General features: G+C 47.4%; 1 protein-coding gene across 7 annotated transcripts in view; it reads left to right on the forward strand.

Moving 5' to 3' along the window:
* The window catches only part of WBP1L (WW domain binding protein 1 like), an 86,927-nt gene that overhangs the window by 5,393 nt on the left and 59,387 nt on the right, over positions 1 to 22,147 (forward strand). For 2 of the 7 annotated variants that reach the window (XM_049645644.1, XM_049645645.1), the window contains 11 exons: positions 7,629 to 7,813; positions 7,988 to 8,158; positions 9,103 to 9,201; positions 9,946 to 10,021; positions 10,297 to 10,382; positions 11,660 to 11,720; positions 12,087 to 12,153; positions 12,478 to 12,535; positions 12,874 to 12,923; positions 13,262 to 13,311; positions 15,354 to 15,401. In XM_049645644.1, the coding sequence (XP_049501601.1) occupies positions 7,629 to 7,813; positions 7,988 to 8,158; positions 9,103 to 9,201; positions 9,946 to 10,021; positions 10,297 to 10,382; positions 11,660 to 11,720; positions 12,087 to 12,153; positions 12,478 to 12,535; positions 12,874 to 12,923; positions 13,262 to 13,311; positions 15,354 to 15,401 (951 nt within the window). Of the gene's footprint in view, positions 1 to 7,628; positions 7,814 to 7,987; positions 8,159 to 9,102; positions 9,202 to 9,945; positions 10,022 to 10,296; positions 10,383 to 11,659; positions 11,721 to 11,825; positions 12,154 to 12,477; positions 12,536 to 12,873; positions 12,924 to 13,261; positions 13,312 to 15,353; positions 15,402 to 16,235; positions 21,255 to 22,147 lie in introns of those variants that run through there. The other 5 variants (XM_049645651.1, XM_049645647.1, XM_049645649.1 and 2 more) reach the window with 5 other exon arrangements.

Raw genomic sequence — 22,147 nt, forward strand, 5'->3', positions numbered from 1 at the left:
GAAAATTATTCCTTAAAAAAAAAAAAAAAAAAAAAAGGATGGGTAGGTGTTAGTGAAGAGGGGAAGGAAGAGTATTCTGGACAGGGAATGGCATTTGTAAAGGACCTGAGACAGGTGGCAGCCTACTGCATTTAAGAAAGTCTCATGGTACTTGGAACTCAACACGTGGAAAATCCAACTACCTGTTTTGTCTTTTTAAAAAAAATTTTTTTTTTAATGTTTTTATTTATTTTTGAGACAGAGCATGAGCAGGGGAGGGGCAGAGAGAGAGGGAGACATGGAATCCAAAGCAGGCTCCAGGCTCCAAGCTGTCAGCACAGAGCCTGATGCAGGGCTCGAACCCACGAGCTGTGAGATCATGACCTGAGCTGACGTCGGTTGCTTAACAGACTGAGCCACCCAGGCGCCTCTCCCCGTTTTCTCTTAAAGACTGTTTTTCTATATTCTTTGTCTCGTCACATTATGGTCCAAGTCAGAAATCCTGTATATCACTCTGGATACTTGTGATGTGTCAATTTATCTAGGTCAAACACCCTCCCCACCCCCCACCCCCCAGTCCCCCTCTCTGGTATGCTTCCAGTTTAGAGTGAGCTGGGAGGGAGAAACAGCTATTTTGTAGCGCACACACCTCCCAGTAATTCGATCAAACATGAATTTGGGTGGTGTGGTGAAGGGATTTTGCAAATGTAATTAAAGTCCTAATTGGTTAGCTTTGAGTTAATCTAAAGGGAGATTATCCTGGGTGGCCTGATTTAATCAGATGGAATCCCTTTAAAAGAGGGCTAGGCATCCCCTGGGGTCACAAACTGCAGCCATAGCTGGGCCTCCATTGCTCTCCTTCCCTCCCAGGATCATCCCTTGGTAACTGCTTGCAGCTGCTGGCTTCAGGCTTGCCTAGCAGAATTCCCACAATTACATAAGCCAGTTTGCTAATTCCTCATACTAAACCCATCTTTATATATTTATCAATATTAGGTGAGTATATATAAAGGATATATGTATCCTATTGATTCTGCACCTGTGCTCGAACCCTGACTAATAGACTATTTCTCCTGTAGCCAGTCATTCAGCAAATCCCAAGCTCCTGCTGCTTTAAAAGTTTCTGTCCTTTTGGTCCCTCCTCTCTGTTCCTGTGCATCTGGTTTCATATGAGCTCCACGTCTTCCTGCCTGGATCATTGAAGTTCCCTTTCAGCTGGTCTCTTTGTACCCTGTGAAGTCCTACCGCACTGAGTTTATTTTCATGTCATTGCCCAGAGTTTTCTTTCTTTTAACATTTATTTTTGAGAGCGCACAAGCGGGGGAGGGGCAGAGAGAGAAGGAGACACAGAATCCAAGGCAGGGTCCAGGCTCCGAGCTGTCAGTGCAGAACCTGATGCGGGGCTTGAGCCGGTGAACCGTGAGATCATGACCTGAGCTAAAGTCGGATGCTTAACCGACTGAGCCACCCAGGCGCCCCTAATTTTTTTTAACATTTATTTATTTTTGAGAGACAGAGAGAGACAGAACACAGGTGGGGAACAGGGTTATCTTTCTAAATGACACATCTGATCTTGTCACTCTGCTTAAAATCTTGTAATGGCTTCCTGAAATTTCTCAGGCAAAAATTCAAAAGCTGTTTTTAAAAAAAGAAAAAAAGATTTTATTTTTGGGATGCCTGGATGGCTCAGCAGGTTAAGCATCCTACTCTTGATCTCGGCTCGGGTCATGATCTCAACAATTCATGGGTTGGAGCCCTGCATTGGGCTCCGTGCTGATGGTGTGGAGCCTGCTTGGGATTCTGTGTCTCCCTCTCTCTCTGCCTCTCCCTCGCTCATGCTCTCTCTCCCTTTCTTTATATCTCTCTCTCTTAAAATAAATAAATAAACTTTAAAAAGATATTTTATTTTTAGGTCCTCTCTACACCCAATGTGGGGCTTGAACTCACAACCTTGAGATCAAGAGTCACACATTCTACCAACTGAGCCAGCCAGGTGCTCTACAAGCCTTAGCTCTTTTATATAACGTCATTTTCTTTCCTGTCTTAGCGTATCAATTTTACTTCCTTTGAAAAAAAAAATGTTAGTGGTTCCCTAGAGTTTGCCACGTACATTTACAGCTAATCCAAGTCCACTTTCATTTTTTTTTAAATTTTTTTTTTTTTAACGTTTATTTACTTTTGAGACAGAGAGAGACAGAGCATGCACGGGGGAGTGTCAGAGAGAGGGAGACACAGAATCTGAAGCAGGCTCCAGGCTCGGAGCTGTCAGCACAGAGCGTGACGCGGGGCTCGAACTCACGGACCATGAGATCATGACCTGAGTGGAAGTCGGACGCTTAACCGACTGAGCCACCCAGGCCCCCACCAAGTCCGCTTTCAAATAACACTAAACCGCCTCGACCGTAGTGCCAGTAACTTACGCAAGTGTTCCTAGCTACTCCCTTCTGTTACAGCACTGCTGTTATTCATGTGGAGTATCCATAAGCTGTAATCATCGAATACATTGTTGCCGCTCTTATTTTGAACAAACTGTTATCTGTTAACTGTTAACAAGTAGAATAAGAAAAATAAAGGGGTGCCTGGCTGGCTTAGCTGGTAGAGCATGTGACTCTGGATCGCAGGGTTGTAAGTTTGAGCCCCACATCGGGTGTAGCTATTACTTAAACAAAACAAAAAAAAAGAAAAAGAATTTATTTTGCCTTCATTTATTCCTTCTGACACTCCTTTATGTAGGTCTGAATTTATGACCTGTATCATTTTTTTTTCCTCTCTGAAGAACTTCTCATATCTTGCAAGGCAGGTCTATTGGTGATAAATTCCCTCAATTTTGTTTTCTGGGAAAGCCCATATTTCTCCTTCACTTTAAAGGATAATTTTGCTGGTGTAGAATTCCAGGTTGGTGGGGTTTTTTTTTTCTTTCAGTGCTTTAAATATTTCACTCTACTTTCCTTGCTTGCATGGTACCTGAGGAGAAATCCAATATAGTTCTTTGTTCTTCTGTAGGTAAGGTGTTTTCTTTTCCCTACCTCAGACTTCTTCCTTGACTTTCTTTGTCTTGATTTTCTGCAATTTGAAATATAATGTGACTAGGTGTAGTTTTTTTTTTTTTTTTTTAATTTTAATCCGAGTATAGTTAACATACAGTGTTATATTAGTTTCAGGTGTACAATGTATTACTCAGTACTCATCATAAGTGTACTTTTTTTAATGTTTATTTTTGGGAGAGAGAGAGTGAGTGAGCATGAGCAGAGTAGAGGCAGAAAGAGGGAGACAGAGGATCTGAAGCAGGCTCCACACTGTGAGTGCAAAGCCCAATTAGGGGCTTGAACTCATGACTGTGAGATCATGACCTAAGCCGAAATCAAGAGTCGGCCACTTAACCAACCAAGCCACACAGGTGCCCCATGGTAAGTGTACTCTTAATCCACTTACCTGTTCCATCCATTCTTCTACCCACCTCTGCTCTGGTAACCATCAGTTTGTTCTCTATAGTTAAGAGTCTGTTTTTTTGTTATCTTTTTTCTTTGTTCATTTGTTTTGTTTTTAAATTCCACATATAAGTGGAGACGTATGGTATTTGTTTTTCTCCGACTTATTTCACTTAGCATAATACTCTGTAGGTCCATCCATGTTGTTGCAAATGTCAAGATTTCATTTTTTTTTTATGGCTGAGTAATATTCCATTGTACACATATACCACATCTTTTTTTTTTTTATCCATTCATCTATCCATGGATACTTGGGCTGCTTCCGTAATTTGGCTATTGTAAATAATGCTGTAATAAACATAGGGGTGCACATATCTTCTCAAATTAGTGTTTCTATATTCTCTGAGTAAATACCCAGTAGTGGAATTTCTGGGTCATATGGTAATTCTATTTTTAATTTTTTGAGGAACTTCCATACTGTTTTCCATAGTGGCTATAACAGTTTGTATTCCTATCTAGGTGTAGTTTTGTTTTTTTTTCTTCAAAGTTTATTTATTTTTGAGAGGGAGGGAGAGAGAGAGAAGGGGGAAGGACAGAGAGAGAGAGAGAGAGAGAGAGTCCCAAGCATGCTCTGTGCTTTCAGTGCAGAGGCTGATGTAGGGCTCAAACTCCGCGAACTTCGAGTTCATGACCTAAGCTGAAATCCAGAGTCATACGCCTAAGTGACTGAGCCACCCAGGCTCACCTAGATTTTTTTTTTTTAAGATTTTTTTTAATCTTATTTTTTTTAACGTTTATTTATTATTGAGAGACAGACAGACAGATAGAGCATGAGCATGAGCAGGGGAGGGGCAGAGAGACGGGGATGCACAGAATCTGAAGCAGGCTCCAGGCTCTGAGCTGTCAGCACAGAGCCCAACGCGGGCTCGAACTCATGAACTGTGAGATCATGATCTGAGCTGAAGTCAGACACTCAACTGACTGAGCTACCCAGTTGTCCCTCTTTTTTTTTTTTAAAGTTTATTTATTTATTTTGAGAGAGACAGAGCATGCAAGTGGGGGAGGGGCAGAGAAAGAGAGAGAGAGAGAGAGAGAGAGAGAGAGAGAGAGAGAGAGAGTCCCAAGCAGGTTCTGCACTGTCAGCACAGAGCCCAACACAGGGCTTTAACTCAGAAACCTCAAGATCATGACCAGAGCGGAAACTAAGAGTCAGATGTTTGACTGAGCCACCCAGGTGCCCCTAGATTTTTTAAAAAGATTTATTTCTAAGTAATCTACACCCAATGTGGGGCTTGAACCCACCACCCCGAAATCAAGAGTCATATGCTCCATTGACTGAGCCAGCCAAGCACCCTTAGGTGTAGATTTTTTGGTAGTTATCCTTCTTGGTGTTTTCTGAGCCTCTTGGACTTGTGGTTTGATGTCTGTAATTCATTTTGGAAAATTCTCAGTCATTATTGCTGCAAATATTTCTTCTGTTCCCTCCCCTCTTCATCTTCTGCATTCCCATTACATGTATGTTACACCTTATGTAATTGCCCCAGCGTTCTTGGATTTTCTGTTCTGGTTTTTTCATTTTACTTTTTCTCTACTTTTCAGTTGGGGAGTTTTCTACTGACACATATTTCTAAGCTCACCGATTCTTTCCTTGGCCATGTCCAAGGTACCAATGAGCTTATGAAAGGAATTCTCAGGGGTGCCTGGCTAGTACAGTCAGTAGAGCATGTGACTCTCAGTCTCCCAGTCATGAGTTCAAACCCCACATCGGGCATGGAGCCTACTTTTTAAAACAAAGAGAGGGGCGGGGGCCCCTTCGCTCAGTTGGTTAAGCATCCAATTCTTGATTTTGGTTCAGGTCATGATCTCATGGTTTGTGAGTTTGAGCCCTGCGTCAGGCTCCGCACTGACAGCACAGAGCATGCTTGGGGTTCTTTTTCTCTCTTCCCCTCCCATATGCTCTCCTTCTCAAAATAAATACATAAATTAAAAAGTATATATTAAAAATAAAAGGAGTTTGACACCCACCATATTAAATGGGGTGCTTGGCTTGCTTCGTTGGTAGACCATGCAACTCTTGATCTCAGGGTTGTGAGTTTGAGCCCCACGTTGGGTGTGGAGATCACTTAAAATCTTTTAAAAATAAAAAGGTGGGGCGCCTGGGTGGCTCAATCAGTTAAGCATCTGACTTTGGTTCAGATCATGATCTCGTGATTCGTGAGTTCAAGCCCTGCTTTGGACCCTGTGGTGACAGTTTGGAGCCTGGAGCCCACTTTGGATTCTGATTTGTAACATTTCCTTTTGATTCTTTCTTAGAGTTTCCATTCCTTTGCTTACATTGTCCATCTGTTCTTTGCATGTTGTCCACTTTCCCATTGGAGCCCTTAGCATATCAGTCATAGTTATTTAAATTCCTTTTTTTTTTTAATTTTAATGTTTTTAAAATTTTTATTTTTGAGAAAGAGAGAGAGGGCATATGCATGCGCGCAAGTCAGGGAGGGGCAGGGAGAGAGGGAGACACAGAATCCGAAGCAGAGTTCTAAAGTAAATCAGGGTGAGTTAAAATCCTGGCTCTGCCACTGGCTAATACTTGTGTGACTTGGTAAAGTTGCTTATCTGTGCCCTAGTTTTCTCATCCTTAACATGGGGTTAGATTAAAGGGTATTTATTTTATAGGGTTATTGTGAAGATAAATTCAGAAAATGCATGTCAAGCACCAAGCAAAGTGTCTAGCGTAGAGTCAAAGTTCAGTAAGTGTTAGCTGTGATAAATATCATCTGGTCCCCACATGCCCTGTGTGCGGTCAACGCTGGCTGTTCTTTTTGCCTGGGACACCTCTCCTCTATCTTCTACCCATCCTTCAAAACATTTTTTCTTGTTTTCGCAAAGCATGTTCAGAATCCCTCATCTGTTTTATTTGTTTTTTAAAGTTTATTTATTCATTTTGAGAGAGAGAGTGCAAGTGGGGGAGAGGCAGAGAGAGGGAAAGAGAGAGAATCCCAAGCAGGCTCTGAAATGTCAGTGCAGAGCCTGATGTGGAGCTTGAACTCAAGAACCACGAGATCGTGACCTGAGTGGAAACCCAAGAGTTGGACCTTAACCGACTGAGGCACACAGGCGCTGTATCCCTCGTCCATTTTAGATAAAGTGATCTACCCCAAACAGGACACTTTTGAGAGTGGAAGGGGATGCTATTAACAATTGCCCCAGGACAATAATCCCAGGAAAACTGGGAGATAAGGTCGTCTCAATTTTAGATGCCTCTTCTCTGGTTTTCCATTGCCCTCAGTGTCCACAGCATTGTTCACACTGCTGTCCTTGTGGCTTTACTTGTCTTTTACCTCCCATTCTGTAACTCCTTGAGGGCAGGTGCATTACCTCAGTCAGAGCCATGGCCTGAGACCTCTTACAGGACCAGCATGCACCACACACGTACACAGAAGTGATGAGAGTGATCATGCCACATGTTCATTTTCCCCTTTGTCTGTAATTGTTTCTACCTTGAATGTGATCCATGCTTTAGGCCTCTTTCAGATCAGTCTATCATCATCTTCTTCTTCTTCTTCTTCTTCTTCTTTAAAATTTTAATACTTTTATTTATTTTTGAGAGAGAGAAAGAGACAGAGCGCCAGCAGGTGAGGGCAGAGAGAGAGGGAGACACAGAATCCAAAGCAGTCTCCAGGCTCTGAGCCGTCAGCACAGAGCCCTATGCGGAGCTCAAACTCACGAACCACAAGATCATCACCTGAGCCGAAGTCGGATGCTTAACCAACTGAGCCATCCAGGCGCCCCAGATCAATCTGTCTTCTGGGGTGCACATTCCAGCTCTTCTGGGAAGCCCCCTTTTCTTACTTTGCTCCCCCATCTCTGCTTTTTCTCATCTCCTGTACGTACTGTTGCATATATATTATATCCTGTTCCACGGGTGGGCTCTTGTTCCCCAGTAACACTCAGCTCCCCAAGGATAGGCACAGTGTTGCCCTTTTTTCCAGTGTCTCCCACAGTATGGTCAAGCACAGGGCTGGCTACCAGCAGGCACTCAGGAAACACATATTAGTGTCGGTTTCTCAGTCTGGGACCATTCACTGGGGCCTGCCCAAACTTAGTCAAACGATGCTAGTGGTGGGTGAAAGCAGGCATTCTACAACTGCGGGAGGGTTCAGGGCCTCCGGGGCAGACTGTAGTTTGGGGGACAATCCTCATTTCCCCTCTCTGTTCCTTAAGTCCCCAGTTTTGCGTGTGAACAAGATGGAGGCTGATCTGTCTGGCTTTAACATTGATGCTCCCCGTTGGGACCAGTGCACTTTCCTGGGGCGGGTGAAGCACTTCTTCAATATCACAGACCCTCGCACTGTCCTGGTACCGGAGCGGGAGCTGGACTGGGCCAAGGTGATGGTGGAGAAGAGCAGGTGAGCAGCTAGGGGGGAGGGGGCTGGAGGCACTGGGGCAACACTGATGGATCCCTGTGGAGAAGGTGGAAACTAAAGATATGGGAATAGGCAGAGCTCTCAGGAAGGGGGGAGCAGGATGACCTGGGGCAAGGGGCCTGAGAAGTAACTGTGTCCATTATCCTTGGGTGGCAGGATGGGTGTTGTGCCCCCAGGCACCCAAGTGGAGCAGCTGCTGTATGCCAAGAAGCTGTACGACTCAGCCTTCCATCCTGACACCGGGGACAAGATGAATGTCATCGGGCGGATGTCCTTCCAGGTCCCTGGTGGCATGATCATCACGGGCTTCATGCTCCAGTTCTACAGGTGGACCCTGGGAGCAAGGTGGTGGGCAGTGTGGCCACTTGGATCTGCTAGGCAGGGAGCCATATTATGATGACAATCACAGCCATCTTTATTGACCCCTTACCAAATACCAGGCACTGTGTGAAATTCTTTGCGTATGTTACCTCACTTAATCTTCTCATCAGCCCTACAGAGAGGTGCTGTATAGATGAAGAACGGAGGTTCTAGAGAGGTGACGTAACTTGTGCAAGTCCACACACAGCCAGGAAATACGGGTGCCTCTCTAGAACTCTCGACGAATCAGCCATCCTACTTCCCCCTTTAGAAAGTACTTATTCAACAATGAAATATTAACGTATCTTTATAACGTAATGTCCCAGTAAAAAATATAGGAAGGTGACCCCCCCGCCCCTCCTCCCCACTCCCAAATTAGGAAGACCTATAGGAGAGAATAAACTTTCTCTGTAGCTGCTGGATATTTCACTCCTCTCCTTTCCCCTCTTCTTTCTGCCCCTTCTCCCCCATGTATCCATTTGTCCAGTTACTGAGCCAGGCCTTGGGCCAGGTGTTAGGCATATAAAAACTTTAGCCCCTGTCCTTAAAGAGCTTCTCCAGTTTTGTTGAGGAAGCCAACAAGTAAACAGTTATAGGTCAACTTGCTAATAGGTTGTGGGGAGAACATGGGGTTGTGAGAACGGGGAGCATAGAATGACTCATTGTTCCAGGAAGGGCCGGGGAAGGGTCAGGAAGGTTTTGAAGAAGTGATGTCTCAACAAAGCAAGATTTAGCCATGTATGAAAGGGGTGTGTGTGTGTGTGTGTGTGTTCCAGGCAGAGGAACTAGCCTGTGCAAAAGCCCAGGTGCATGAAACAGCATGGGAAGTTTGGGGAACAGCAGGTAATCTGGGGTATACACCAAGCCTTGCATTGACTCCCCTCTGCGTCTCTGGGCCTTCCTTATGGTAGGACGATGCCGGCTGTGATCTTCTGGCAGTGGGTGAACCAGTCCTTCAATGCCTTAGTCAACTATACCAACAGGAATGCAGCTTCCCCTACATCGGTCAGGTAGGAGACTTGAACCCCAGGCTGTCCACGTGGGTCAGGAGCAGGTAGCTGTCCTCGTGAGGGGAACAGCCCTTCTAAAGGGTTCTCGGGCTATCTTCTCCAGGCGGGGCTTATTCTGGGCAGGTGACCAAGTCCCTCTTTTTATGGTTTGCAAGTATTTTCTGAGGCTGACTAGGAGAGTATCTTCCTAGACTAGTTCAAAGTTCATTCATTCATTCATTCTCAAATATTTCTTGGGTAGGTGTTAAGTGCCAGGCATGGTTCTAAGGTCCCTGCTCTTATGGAATTTAAGGACTTGTAAGGAAGCAAGCACGATAATCTTAGATTGTAACTGCTGCCATTAAGGAAATAAACAGGTGACAAGATAACAAACAGCAGAGGGGCATCTGTGTAGATGGGCTGGTTGGGGGAAGTCTTTTCTGTGGAGCCCGTATTTCTGCGGATTTCTGAAGGATAAGGATTTAGCAACGTGGAGCCGACAGAAGAATTCCCCATATAGGGAGCGACAGCATGCAAGGGTTCTGAAGCAGAAATGAGTTTGCTCTTTGCTTAAAGTACTGAAGGTGGCCCAGGGGGCTGGAGCGTTGTGTGTGTTTAGGGGGGCATGTCATAAGACAGGATGGGGGATAGTTCACATGAGCTTCTCAGGCATGAAGCCTCATGTCCAGACTTTCTCAATGAAGTCTTGGTCTTGCCCTCAGCCAGCAGGGCTTCCCACTCCCAAGCGTGTCTTTCCTCCACTAGGCAGATGGCCCTTTCCTACATCACAGCCACAACCACCGCGGTGGCCACTGCTGTGGGCATGAACATGTTGACAAAGGTATGGTCTGGGGCGGCTGTGGGCATGGTGGCCACTAGGGGGCAGCAAAGTCCTAGGGAAAACTTTGCCCAGGCCTGGCAGTACCCTTGTCTGGGTGAGTGGGGTATGGCCCAGAGCAAAGCCAACTAGTGGGAGAGGTAGCCGAGCTAACCCCAGGTTGGTCTTTCTTGGGTCTTTGAGGGAATTTGGGTTCCTAGACCAAATGTCTGGATGAGTGGCAGAAGCAAGGTCTCATTTCTTGGTTTATAGTCCTTATTGTTCCTTTCCCCCAACAGAGAGCTCCACCCCTGGTGGGCCGCTGGGTGCCCTTTGCTGCTGTGGCTGCTGCTAACTGTGTCAACATCCCAATGATGCGACAGCAGTGAGTATGGGGCTCCCTTTGCCTCCCTGCAAACCCTAAGGTTAGTGGGGCCAGGGCAGGAAACCAAGGCAGTGGGTGGCTTTGGGGGCTGAGGTGGGTGTGGGGAGGGCTGCCGGGCTGCTCCAACAGTGATGGCCACAGGAGTGGCAGGTGACTTAGGTTTAGTCTGTGTTGAATGTTGTGGGAGTCATTTTTTGGATCGTGTGGGATGAGGGCGGGGGTAGGGTGGACTCTGGAGGTTTGTACGAGATTGTGTCCTTTCAACTGCAACTGCAATTTAAGTTGTGATCTCTGCCTACTTCCAAAGCCCTGGGCATGGCTTACAGAACGAAATGTAGCAAAGCGAGGCGTCCAAAGATAGAACAGAGCCAAGAAGCTTTGAAAGAAGCCAGAGGAGTAGACAGATGTTTTCCAGGCACCCGGCTCTAAGCTTCGCAGCAGGCAAGGTTAAAGGAGAAATCCGTGTGTCTCGTAGTTGTTTTCTGACTCGAGAAAGCATAGATGTTCCTCTGTTGTAAAACTTAATGACGTAATATACATAAAGCACTCACAGTAGCTCTTGGAAGGGATCAAGTGCTACCTAAGCATTAGCGATTATTGCTGCCGTTACCGTCATGGCCTTCATCACCATCACCAGTCTCTACTAGCCCTGTTTTCTTGGGACTGCTAGCAAGCGGGAATTCAGCACGATAGCGCTTGTGGAAAGAGTCCACGACGGGAAGAGTCACGCGTACACATTGTTCCTCTCTTTCCCTCCTCTATCCAGGTGCTCCTTCCCAACAAATGAATGAGCCCCAGCCACCTATCTGGTCTGGGGTCGAGTGCTGTCGAGAACTGGCCAGAGAATAATAGCCAGTGCAGCCACTATTTATGGAGCAGTCACTCTGTCAGGTGCCGGATTAAGTACTTTGCAGGCATTGGTCCCATTTAATCCTCACCATTCCTATGAAGCGAGTGCCAGGATTATCCCCATTTTGCAGATGAGGATAACTGAGTCTTTAGAAGGATTTGGGAACCTGCTCAAGATCAAAGACTTACTCAGCATTTTCAGGATCCAACCTAGGCAGTCTGAGCCCCAGCCTAGCTCTCTTAGCCACCGCCCTAGATCACTTCCAAGATGTCACTCACTGGAATACAGAAGGAAGATCAAAGGGCCAGACTGTAGGAGGTGGCTTCCTGGAGCTTGAGTGTGCTGGCCTTGGTTACCTGCTGTGTCACATTGCTGGCGAGCTTCCAGCACACCCTTCCCACGTTCAGCAGCTCCTGTCTGTGTTTAGGGAACTCATCCAGGGCATCTGCGTGAAGGACGGAAATCACAGTGAGATTGGTCATTCCCGGGTGAGCAGAGGCATCCCTTTGGAGTGGGAGGAGGGAATTCTCTTATACCCTGTTTTGTTGTTCGTGGTCAGAGCCGGCCCGGGTTCTGTTGCAGGGTCCCCCTGACTCCGTCCTCCTTCCCCTTGATTTCCGTACATTTCTTGTTCAGAACAAGCTTGTCATGTCCTTTCTCCATCATTTCTGGTCCTGAAGCCATAAAAGTCTAGCTAGGTGAGAGAGGGCTGGGTGAGGATACAGCCCCTGACAAATCCATCCCTTCCCCTTTACCAACTCAGACCTGATCCTGACCCTTGACCCAGCCTGCTGGTGCAGTCCACGGATACTGGATGAGGTCATGCCTAACAACTTGCTCTTTTCTGCCCTCAGAGAGCTGCGGCCATAGGCATCACCCAAGTGGTCATTTCTCGGATCACCATGGCAGCCCCTGGCATGAGTAAGATAAAGAAGTCCTCCTGTCCTGGGGGACCCTGGAACACGTGATGGAGGCCTCAACCACACTCAGCTTTTGGGTGGGAGGTGGGGCCCCAGCTTCTATAGCCATGCTTCTCAAAAAACAAGTGATAGTTCTGGGATGTGGTAGAAATTGCAACTAAGGCTATGCTGGTGACCTTATTACATTGTATAAATCTATCAGATCCACGTGCTGTATACCTTACTCCTACATAGTGCTGGAGTGCAGAAGCCCACGGGAGACCACACTGTAGTTCCCAGAACATCAGTCAGAGATGTGGGGAAGAAAGTTCTTTTCATTCCACAGATACTCCTCAAGTACCTTCAATGTGCTGGGCACAGTGTGGGGTGCCAGGAAGACAGTGGTAAAGAAAATAAATCCCTTCCCCTGGTTTTGCTTTTAGCAGAGGCATGTTACAGAGTAGGATAGGAGATTTGTTTGCGTGAGCCTTCAAAGATTTAAGTTTTGAGAAGGATGCTTGGGGCCTGCGGTACATGTCCTGTCACAGGTGTGCAAGTGGAGAAGTTTGGGAAGCACCCTTCTCCTAGGACTTAGGGGACAGCTTAGGGGTGGCTGCACCTACACAGTCTTCAAGTATTTTCAGGAACGTCAGGGGAGGTGGAGGGAATCACCTGACTTTGGGAAGGGGTCTTGGAGAGAGTCTTATGGCCTTCCCCCGAGATTCTCCCTGGTCTCTTGCAGTCTTGCTGCCAGTCATCATGGAAAGGCTGGAGAAGCTGCGTTTCATGAAGGTGAGTGGGGTTCCCTTTTGCATCTTCTCTGCCCAGAGCCCCCCAGCCATACTTAGGAGCACCTGATCCTCGTCCTTCCCTCTAGCTGCTGGCCTTACCTCCTTCAGGGAGGGCCCATACCAGTCCCCGCTGGCTGCCCGCTTTAGATGCCATAGCTGGTTGCTTGACCTTGTCCGTAGAGAGCAAGAGGAACCCCGTTCTCCCTCCTTCACGGCTAGGCGTTTCATTCCTGTAGGTTTCTGGCTGACTGAGCAGGGGTAGGGCAGGCGTGGGTTTCACATTAAGATCCGTGAATCTTACGTGGATCTTTCTCTTTGTTTATTTTTTTTTTTGTCCAGAAAGTCAAGGTCCTGCATGCCCCGTTGCAAGTTCTGCTGTCGGGGTGCTTGTGAGTAACGCGTTTTCTCGTTGTGGGTTCTGTGGCAGCTGGGTCACCCAAGCACTGTCTTCTTGTGTCGCCCGTGTTGGAGAACGTGCTCTCCTTTACCTGACTTCCATAGTGCCTGAGCTCTGTATGTGGGCCACACCGAGAGCTCTTGCCCCATGTTTCTTGAAGGCATCAGGCTGGCTAGGCTCTATGCACACATCCGCATGGAGAGCGGAGTGCTTGGGTGCCCTCCTGTCCGGGGCCTCCTCTGACCTTCGGACTGGAGAAGAGAGGAAGACCACAATCCAGTCCCACTACAAAAAAGAAATGATAATTCTGTGACAGTGATAGGTGTCCGCTAATGCTGAGGTGGTAAGCGTATTGCAATGTCTCACTGTATCAAGTCAACATGCTCTACACCTTACATGGACACCGTGTTCTATGGCAACTATATCTCCGTATAAATCAATTAAGTAAATACACAGACCTGCTGAGACGTAACAGTGATGGGACAGCCTGTGGCCGTCACGTGTCCCAACCTCGCACAAAATGAAAACACCATAGGCGCCTGGGTGGCTCTGTCGGTTAAGCGTCTGTCTCTTGATTTTGACTCAGGTCATGATTTCCTGGTTCGTGAGATCGAGCCCTGTGTTGTGCTCTGTGATTACGGCACAGCCTGCTTGGGATTCTTTCTTAATCCCTCTCTCTCTGGTCCTAGCCCGCTCACACTCTCTCCCCCCCGCCCCCCAAATACACAAACATTTGAAAAGTAAGTAAATGGACTGCCTGGGTGGCTCAGTGGGTTAAGTGTCTTGGCTTTGGCTCAGGTTATGATCTCACAGTTCCTGAGTTCAAGCCCAGCGCTGGTCTCTGCACTGACAGCTCGGATTCTGTGTGTGTCCCTCTTTCTCTGCCCCTCCCCTGCTTGCGCACATGCGCGCGCTCTCGTGCTCGCTCTCTCTCTCTCTCTCTCTCTCTCAAAAATAAATAAATAAGTAAGTAAGTAAGTAAGTAAGTAAATAAAACACAAGCCATGGCGGCGTGCTTCGGTGCCTGCCCTTGACTGGCTGTGTCCTAGTGTCAGTCACACTTTACAAGGCCATGGGGCTAATGACAATAACAGGAATAACCAACACGTATTGAGTGTTTCCTGTGTGTCCCTGCTGTGCTCATGGTTCACATCTATAATTTCGCTGAATCTCCTCCGCCCTAGAAGTATAGATAGGGCCATCATCTCCTTTTACAAATGAAGAAACCGGGGCTCAGAGAGATGGAGACACTCACCCAAGGCTCTGTAGCCCATAATTGCCGGAGTTGTGGTCAGATCCTCGGTAGTCTCCGAGGTGACTCTGCTTACTGAGTCACCACTGAGTGAGTGGTTCCCACGAGCTGAGTGCCACATGTGCACTTTTCATTTAATCCCCACGGAGGCCCTGCAGAGTAGGTATCCTTGTCTTCCCCCTGCTGGCTCAGGGGTAACTCGCCCAATATGACACAGCGAGGAAGTAGCAAAGCTGGAATATGAACCTTGGTCTGTTAGATTCCCAAGTCCTGTAAGACAAGACCCTGGAGCTGAAACATCTGAGAACCTTAGAAATGCTCTTAAGCCCTTCCCCAGACCTCCTGAGTCAGCATCGCTTTTTAACAAGCCCCCTGAGTTACTTGCACGCACAGTGAAGTTTGAGAAGCTGCCCTGTTCTGGTCTCCACCAGCCCAGGTGTTCATGGCTGTGGGGGCAGGACCTCAGGTGTCATAACCCTCACTGCTCAGTGCTTGTGGTCTTTAGGGCTGCTAGTTATACTCCCAGTGCCTTCGTTATCTTCATCTGCTTGGACAACAGGTGGATGTGGGAGGTGGAGGGAGGCTGATTCCATCCCATCCCAGAATGAATATCCTAGCACTGAGAGACCAAGAGAAGAGTTGCAGGGAGAGGAGCCATGGGGTGGCGGGGAGGGCAGGCTGGGTGAGTGGGCATCTCCTCCTTCCTTTGGGGGACTCAGAGATAGGATGTGAGTAGGCCTGTGGGGAGATGCCCCTGACACTTTGTTTCTCCTTTCTTCCAGCCTCATCTTCATGGTGCCAGTGGCCTGTGGGCTCTTCCCACAGAAATGGTAACAGCTCTTCGTTCCTCACTTTGTTTTACTGAATGCCCTGTCCCTGCTCTCCCTGACCTGCCTGCTGTCCTGAGGGAGACAAGGAGGGGCAGGAAGGGCAGCATTTTTGTCTAAGGACAAGTGCCTATCAGCCTAAACTCTGGGCCTCTTAGCCCCGGGGGGAATGGTAAACCAAAACAGAGCTCCACGGGGTGGAGGCATGAGTGGCTTCCTCCCAGTGGAGCAAGGACTGCCTTGGAGGGAAGTGGGGGAACAACAAGAAACTTTCTGTCCCTGCTGGTTAGGTTATTAGATACATCCTCCCTGGCTAGATCTGGTCCTTGAAATTGAACAAAGGTACAGATACTTATTCTGGCTTGTGTTTGCTAGGGGGTGGATGACTTGGGCCTCTCTATTTCTCTTGCATGTCCTGGCAGGGAAGGGATGTGAAAAGGGATGATGGAAAGGGGAAACAAAGCATCAGATTGTGGGAGGGGAGAGGATTAGCTCCAGGAGACGAAGTGCAGCTTGGATGTATACCGAGAAGATACCAGGTTCCCCTGCTGTAGTATTCATATTTCAGTGTCGTGTGCTAGACTTCTGTGTTCCAAGCACACAGGAGACGTGCTTGTGCTTGTAATCTTGCAGAGAAGATGGAAGTTTGGCACCAAGGAGAATGAAGTCAGGCCCGAGTAGAAGTAAAAGCAATATATTATGTTGTATAGAGGCCATTCATTCTGATGGAAAAATCAGGGAGGGCTTCTTAGAGATGGCATTTGAGTTGGACTTTATCTGACGATAATTTGTTGCTTGTCCAGTTGGCACGCTCATAATCCCCTTCTGTCTTCTCAGTGAATTGCCAGTTTCTTATCTGGAACCAGAGCTCCAAGACGCCATTAGAGCCAAGTATGGAGAACTTGTGCCTTATGTCTACTTCAATAAGGGCCTCTAAATGCCCCACCCCAGTAAGGACCAGTCTGTGCCCATATTCACCAGCTCCTCAGCTGCTCTGTATACCTGTCCCCTCATTCCTCTGCCCACAGGGCCTGAAGGCCAGGGTGGATTTGGTAGGTGGGGAGCCTCGTGTTTTCACCCAGGCTTATTGGACTCCAGAGGATAAAAGTGAACAAGGGGAGCAAAAGCCAAGTCTTCTATCTGTTCCTCCCTTAACCACCATCCCCTGGAGACCAGGAGCTGAGACCCCCTGAGGGAGATACTCAGACCGTTTGGAAAAATTAGGAAACTTTGGGGATTCTAGTTCCAGCCAGGACTGGGGAAGAGCCCCTGGGACAAAAAGATGCTCTTACTCCTCTTCTCTTCCTCCTCGTCTTGTCTCATGCTATGAAACTTTTTACCCTTGCAATTCTAGCTAACTCAGGAAGGGAGGGGAAGAAGCCTTTGCCAACGTGGGGCTCTTCTCTGTTCTTTCTCATTCTCGTCCCCAGTGTCCCCTGGTCAGAAAGCATCTTTGGGAGTGCTGCTAAACTTGAGATAGGCCGTTTCATGAGGCAGCAAAGTTTCATGGTGCTTTAAGCCCTGTCTATTGACACTGACTTTGATCTCCTATGCTAAAATCATGTCTGATTTTGCTTCTCTGTGTTTGAAAAATAAGTCCACTAACTGTGAGTAAAAAGAATATATGTAGGCATTAACAGCACATTTTAATGGGTATATTTTCCTAGCTGCCTCCCTTCTCAGCCCATTGGGTTAAACACCAAAGACTAGTGTGTTCTGAATAGGAAAGAGAAGTTTTATTTGGATACCTCTGAGAAGTAACCAACCAGGACCAAAGAGCCTTAAAGGACACACAGCAAAGTGCAGCCATTTGCCCGTCCCATCTTGGCTGCTGTAGGTGACTTTTCAGGCTCGGGGTGGGGTGGGGGTGGAAGGAGACCATTGTGGCTTACGAGGGATCAATGTCTGTCTGAGTTTCATCTGGTAGAATTTCCTGACTGTTCAAAGGATATCACTGTGAATCAAATAAATTTCTTGAAAGAGTGTAATGAACTGTATGCAGACTGAATTAGTAAAGCCTGGATGGAAAGCAGGATCTGGTCTCACTTTGACCTTGGCATGCAAGAGGTTATCACAACTATAAGGGAACCTGTCTGATGCCTGGAGGTGATTGTTTATTTCCCTTATTACAGAGGAAAAATATGCTGGACGCTGCAGAATGGGAGCTTTGTTGTTCTAGAGCAGCAAACCGTGGCTCAAGGGCCTAAATCCACCTGCTACTTGTTTTTGTGTGCCTGGGAATTATATTTTAAAAGGCAAAAAAAGAAAAAGCCAAGAATATATGACAGAGATCCCCATGTATGTGGCATGCAAAGCATAAAATATTTGCTCTCTGGCCCTGTACACAAAATGTTTCCCCTACTCTGGAGCAATGGTTCTTAATATATTTCAGAGTCACCTGGATGGGTTGTTAAAATAGAAAGTGTGGGTCCAGATATATCTCTTGAGGCAAGGAAAACAAAAGCAAAAATAAACTATTGTTACTACATCAAAATAAAAAGCTACACAGCCGAAGAAACAGTCAACAAAACTAAAAGACAAGCTACTGAATGGGAGAAGATATTTGCAAATGACATAGCTGATACAGGGTTCTTATCCAAAATACATAAAGAACTTATACAACTCAACACACACAAAAACAAATAATCCAGTAAAAAAAAAAAAAAAAAATGGGCAGGAAAAGGCACCTGGCTGGCTCAGCTGGAAAAGCATGGACTCTTGATCTTGGGATTGTGGGTTCAAACCCCACGTTGGGTAGAGAGTATTTAAATAAAATTAGTTTTGTAAAAAAAAATAGGCAGAAGACATGAACAGACATTTCTCTGAAGAAGACATACAGGGGTGTGTGGGTGGCTCTGTCGTTTAAAGTGTCCTGACTCTTGATTTCGTCTCAGGTCATGATCTCATGGTTCTTGGGTTTGAGCCCTGTGTTGGGCTCTGTGTTGGCAATGTGGAGCCTGCTTGGGATTCTCTCTGTTTATCCCCTGTGGCTCTCTCTCTCTCTCAAAATAAGTAAACATTAAAAAAATTTTAGGGGTGCCTGGGTGGCTCAGTCGCTTAAGCATCTGACTTGTTTTCAGCTTAGGTCATGAGTTCCCGGTTTTGTGGGTTCAAGCCCTATGTTGGGAGCCTGCTTGGGATTGATTGTCTTCTCTTTCTGCCCCTCCCCTGCTCACACTCTCTGTCTCTCTCAAAATAAGTAAAATTAAAACAAAACAGAACTCATAAATTCATCCTTTTAAAGTGTACAATTCTATGGGTTTTAGTACATCCAGAGTTGTAATCATTATCACTAATTTCAGAATATTTTTATTACTCCCCAAAGAAACTCTGTACCATTTGGCAGTCTCTGGATTCCCTTCATCCCGCACCCCCTTGAAACTCCTTATCTACTTTCTGCCTTTATGGATTGGCCTATTCTGGACTTCATATAAAGGAAATCATACAGTTCATGGCTTTCTGTGTCTGACTTCTTTCATTTAGCATGATATTTTCAAAGTTCATCGATTCCATAACATTGCAATTTGACTTTAGCTAATTTCTGAGCAGAAAAGTCTGCGTCTCTGAGCCAGCTTCCTTAGGATAGGAGATCTGGCCTCCACTTTGCCCATTTCCAAAGGCAAATAGGAAAAACATTACCAGAGCAAGCCAGAGCTTGGAAGCAGTCCTACACTGATGTTCTTTCAAGAATTGACAACCTTCTCCTTTCCTTCCCAGCTCTTTAAACTTCCTAGCATTCCTCCTCCTTTTATAGACAATCTCTCTTTTGGAAAAGTCTGAAGTTTGTAGTGGCTACAGTTTAGAGGACTTTAGAGAGTGCTCCCTCAAACTGCACCTCAGCTCCATTTTGCAAGACCTCTCTGCTTCTCTTTGAGTTGGCACCTGTGGGATGTCAGAAGCGAGGTGATTAGGGTGACTCAAACACCTTCGTGTGAGAAGTGTTAATCCAGACAGGTAGGGTTTAGTGTTTGTCCCATGCAGCGGCTCAATTTGAGCTTTCAGGTAAAGAAAGGGAAGTTAGGACAAAAACCTCCTGTGTTTGCTAAATTGAAATTAGCATCCTGATGATGATACCTGGCTTTTACATAGGAAGGCTTCTAAAACCTTGAAGCCAGGACTGAGACCCTGTGCTGTGAAAATAATTTGGCCTGTGCCTAGTACTGAATCTTTATTTCTCCCCTAGGGAGCTTGATTGTAGTATGGATGAATTTCTAAGACATTTGAGATTGGCAAAAACACTTGTTACCTTTTGTAACACTTGGGAAAGTAGGATCAAGATAGAGGCAGAACCAATCTCTTCACTCTTATCTGTTTCCCACTTTGCCACCATTTAAGCCAAGAACAAACTCCCTGTGGGCTCAGCCATGGGCTAGACTAGGCCAGGCTACAAAATGCTTTGGCAGGATTTTGAGAGGAAATTGGCTGCTACAGGAATCTGGCCTCTTTGGCATGGTTCTTCACTTGTTCATTTATTTTACGAACATTGTTGGACTCATGGTTGGGCTTTGTACAAGATGTTGCAGGGATATCTTAAAAAAAAAAAAAAAAAAGAATAACACCCGGTGTGCCATACAAAAAGCTGTGAATTTAGTGGTAGGGGCCAGCCAGGCAGATACTACAATCAGATACAGTGTGTTTTAGTGTTATGGGAATCCAGAAGAAGAAACAAGGGAGGGGGTGGGAACTAGAAGTTCCCCAGCACACTGGGGCATCTCTTAAGAGTTTGGTGTAAGTGGAATGTGTGGGGAAATGTAGTGGCAGATGAGATAAAAAGGAGTAGGCAGGCATCAGGATACAAGAGAGAACCCTATTGAGTAGTTTGGACTATATATTCCGTAGGTAGTTGAAGTATTTCAACAGGGAAAGCCGTAAGACAGTATGTCAAGAGCGCACTTGCTGTGGCGTGCGGCAGGCATTCGAGAGGGAAGAATTGGCAACTAGGGCCAGCAGGGAGAGCGTTTGTGTTTAGCCGGAAGATGAGAACACGGACGGAAACAATGGGAGTGGATTTCAGAGCGATTTCTGAGGTAGAGTCAATAGAATGTTGTCCCTGGAACTTGGGGTGACACAGCACCGTGCCTCAGGTAAAGGTATTATTTCACAGAGAATTCACACGGACCTAACCTACCACTGGGCGATTTGAGCCAAGGTACCAGGGCTGTGCTTCAAAACAAAAGACGTCAAAAGATTTTTAGGCTGCAATTGTTTTCTTCGTTAGGAGTACCACAACTTATTTTCCAATACTCTTCAGAATTACCATACCCCTCTTCGCTGTCTTTGCAGAAGTGTAGAAATCTAGTACTTCCGCCACGCTTAAGATGGCTGCATCCGAATTAGACTTGCCGATGTTCGTACCAGAGGGCCCCGCCCCCGGATCGGAGCTCCTTCCGCCACTCTCTGTGGCGTGGGGCGCGTTTACACCGCCATGCAGCACTCAAGATGGCCCGGCTTCCTCCTACTTTTCATTGGCTGGATCTCTCAGGTCTTCCGTCTCCATTGGGAGGGTGAAGGGGCGGAACTTCTACTTGATCGACAGCTATTTTGGTCAATGGACGAAGGGCAAGAGCCCGTGAACCGCTGGAACTGGAGAGCCTGCCCAGTGTGTGGGAGGGTGTTTGGGCTGGGGCGGGGTGGAGCAGAGCCGGAAGCGGGAGGGGAGAGTGAAACAGGAAAAGAAGGGAAGAAGGAAGAAGAGGGAAGAGGAGGAGAGGGAGGAGGAGGAGGGAGGTGGCGGCGCCGTGGCGGAGGAGCAGGAGCAGGAGGGGGATGGAGAGGAGAAGGCTCCTGGGTGGCATGGCGCTCCTGCTCCTCCAGGCGCTGCCCAGCCCCCTGTCAGCCAGGGCTGAACCCCCGCAGGTAAGGGGGAGGGGGCGTCCGGGCCAGCCTGGGGGCCTGGGGGTCGTCGAGGCCTGGCTGGAGGGGGCTGAAGACGGCGTCGCTGCCTGGCTGGAGGGGGCTGAAAGAGTGTCGTCGTCAAGAGTTGAGGGGGTCCCGAGAGTGGCTCCCGTGCCTGGAGTGGACAGGCTCTAAGGGGGCGTCGGTGTTTAGCTGAGGGACACCTGTTTTGGTGTCAGGGAAGTGGCACAGGCATGGTGCCCAGTGAGTGAGGGACCTTTGCGAGAGCTGTTAGGTCAGATGGGCTGGGATGACCGTGACTGGGTAGTGGGGCCCGGCTGAGGCGTGGGGGGCGCATTCGTGCCCCCGCGTGGAGCCGGTCTTCAAGGCAGTAATGCAGTGTGTACGTGTGTGCGGGTAGGGGTAAGTGGGTTATTGAGCTGGCCTGTGAGGGAAGAGGGGCTGAGAGGGTATTTATTTCATACTGGACAGGGAAAAGTTCTGAGCGTATCTTGGCTCCATTTTTAATGTGTTGGAGGCAAAGGGTTGGAGGCCGGGCTCTTGGAAGGCCTGTGGGATGGAGTAGATCAGGACCCTTCAGGAGGAGGGCACACTTGAGCTGTAACAAGCTCTTGCTGTTAGGCTGGCTGGCTTGGGAGAGCCAGCCACTGATGCTGATCTAGGCCAGTTCGGGGCTTTTGAGCAAAGGGTGGTGCTGATGCCAACATGGGCAGCGAATGGAGCACCCCAGCTTTTCTTGCTGGGTGGCTTGCTTTTTATCCAGGCAGAGAAGCTTGCTTGTGCCGATTCCAGCTCTGGCTGGCATTTCGAAACCCTAATGGGAGTGTTACTCCTGGTGCCAAGTTGGGTGGGGTGCAGTAGGGGGAATCACCCCTCCTTCCTTTGCATTTGGC

The sequence above is a fragment of the Panthera uncia genome, chromosome D2, assembly GCF_023721935.1.
Source record: "Panthera uncia isolate 11264 chromosome D2, Puncia_PCG_1.0, whole genome shotgun sequence".
Classification (NCBI taxonomy): domain Eukaryota; kingdom Metazoa; phylum Chordata; class Mammalia; order Carnivora; family Felidae; genus Panthera; species Panthera uncia.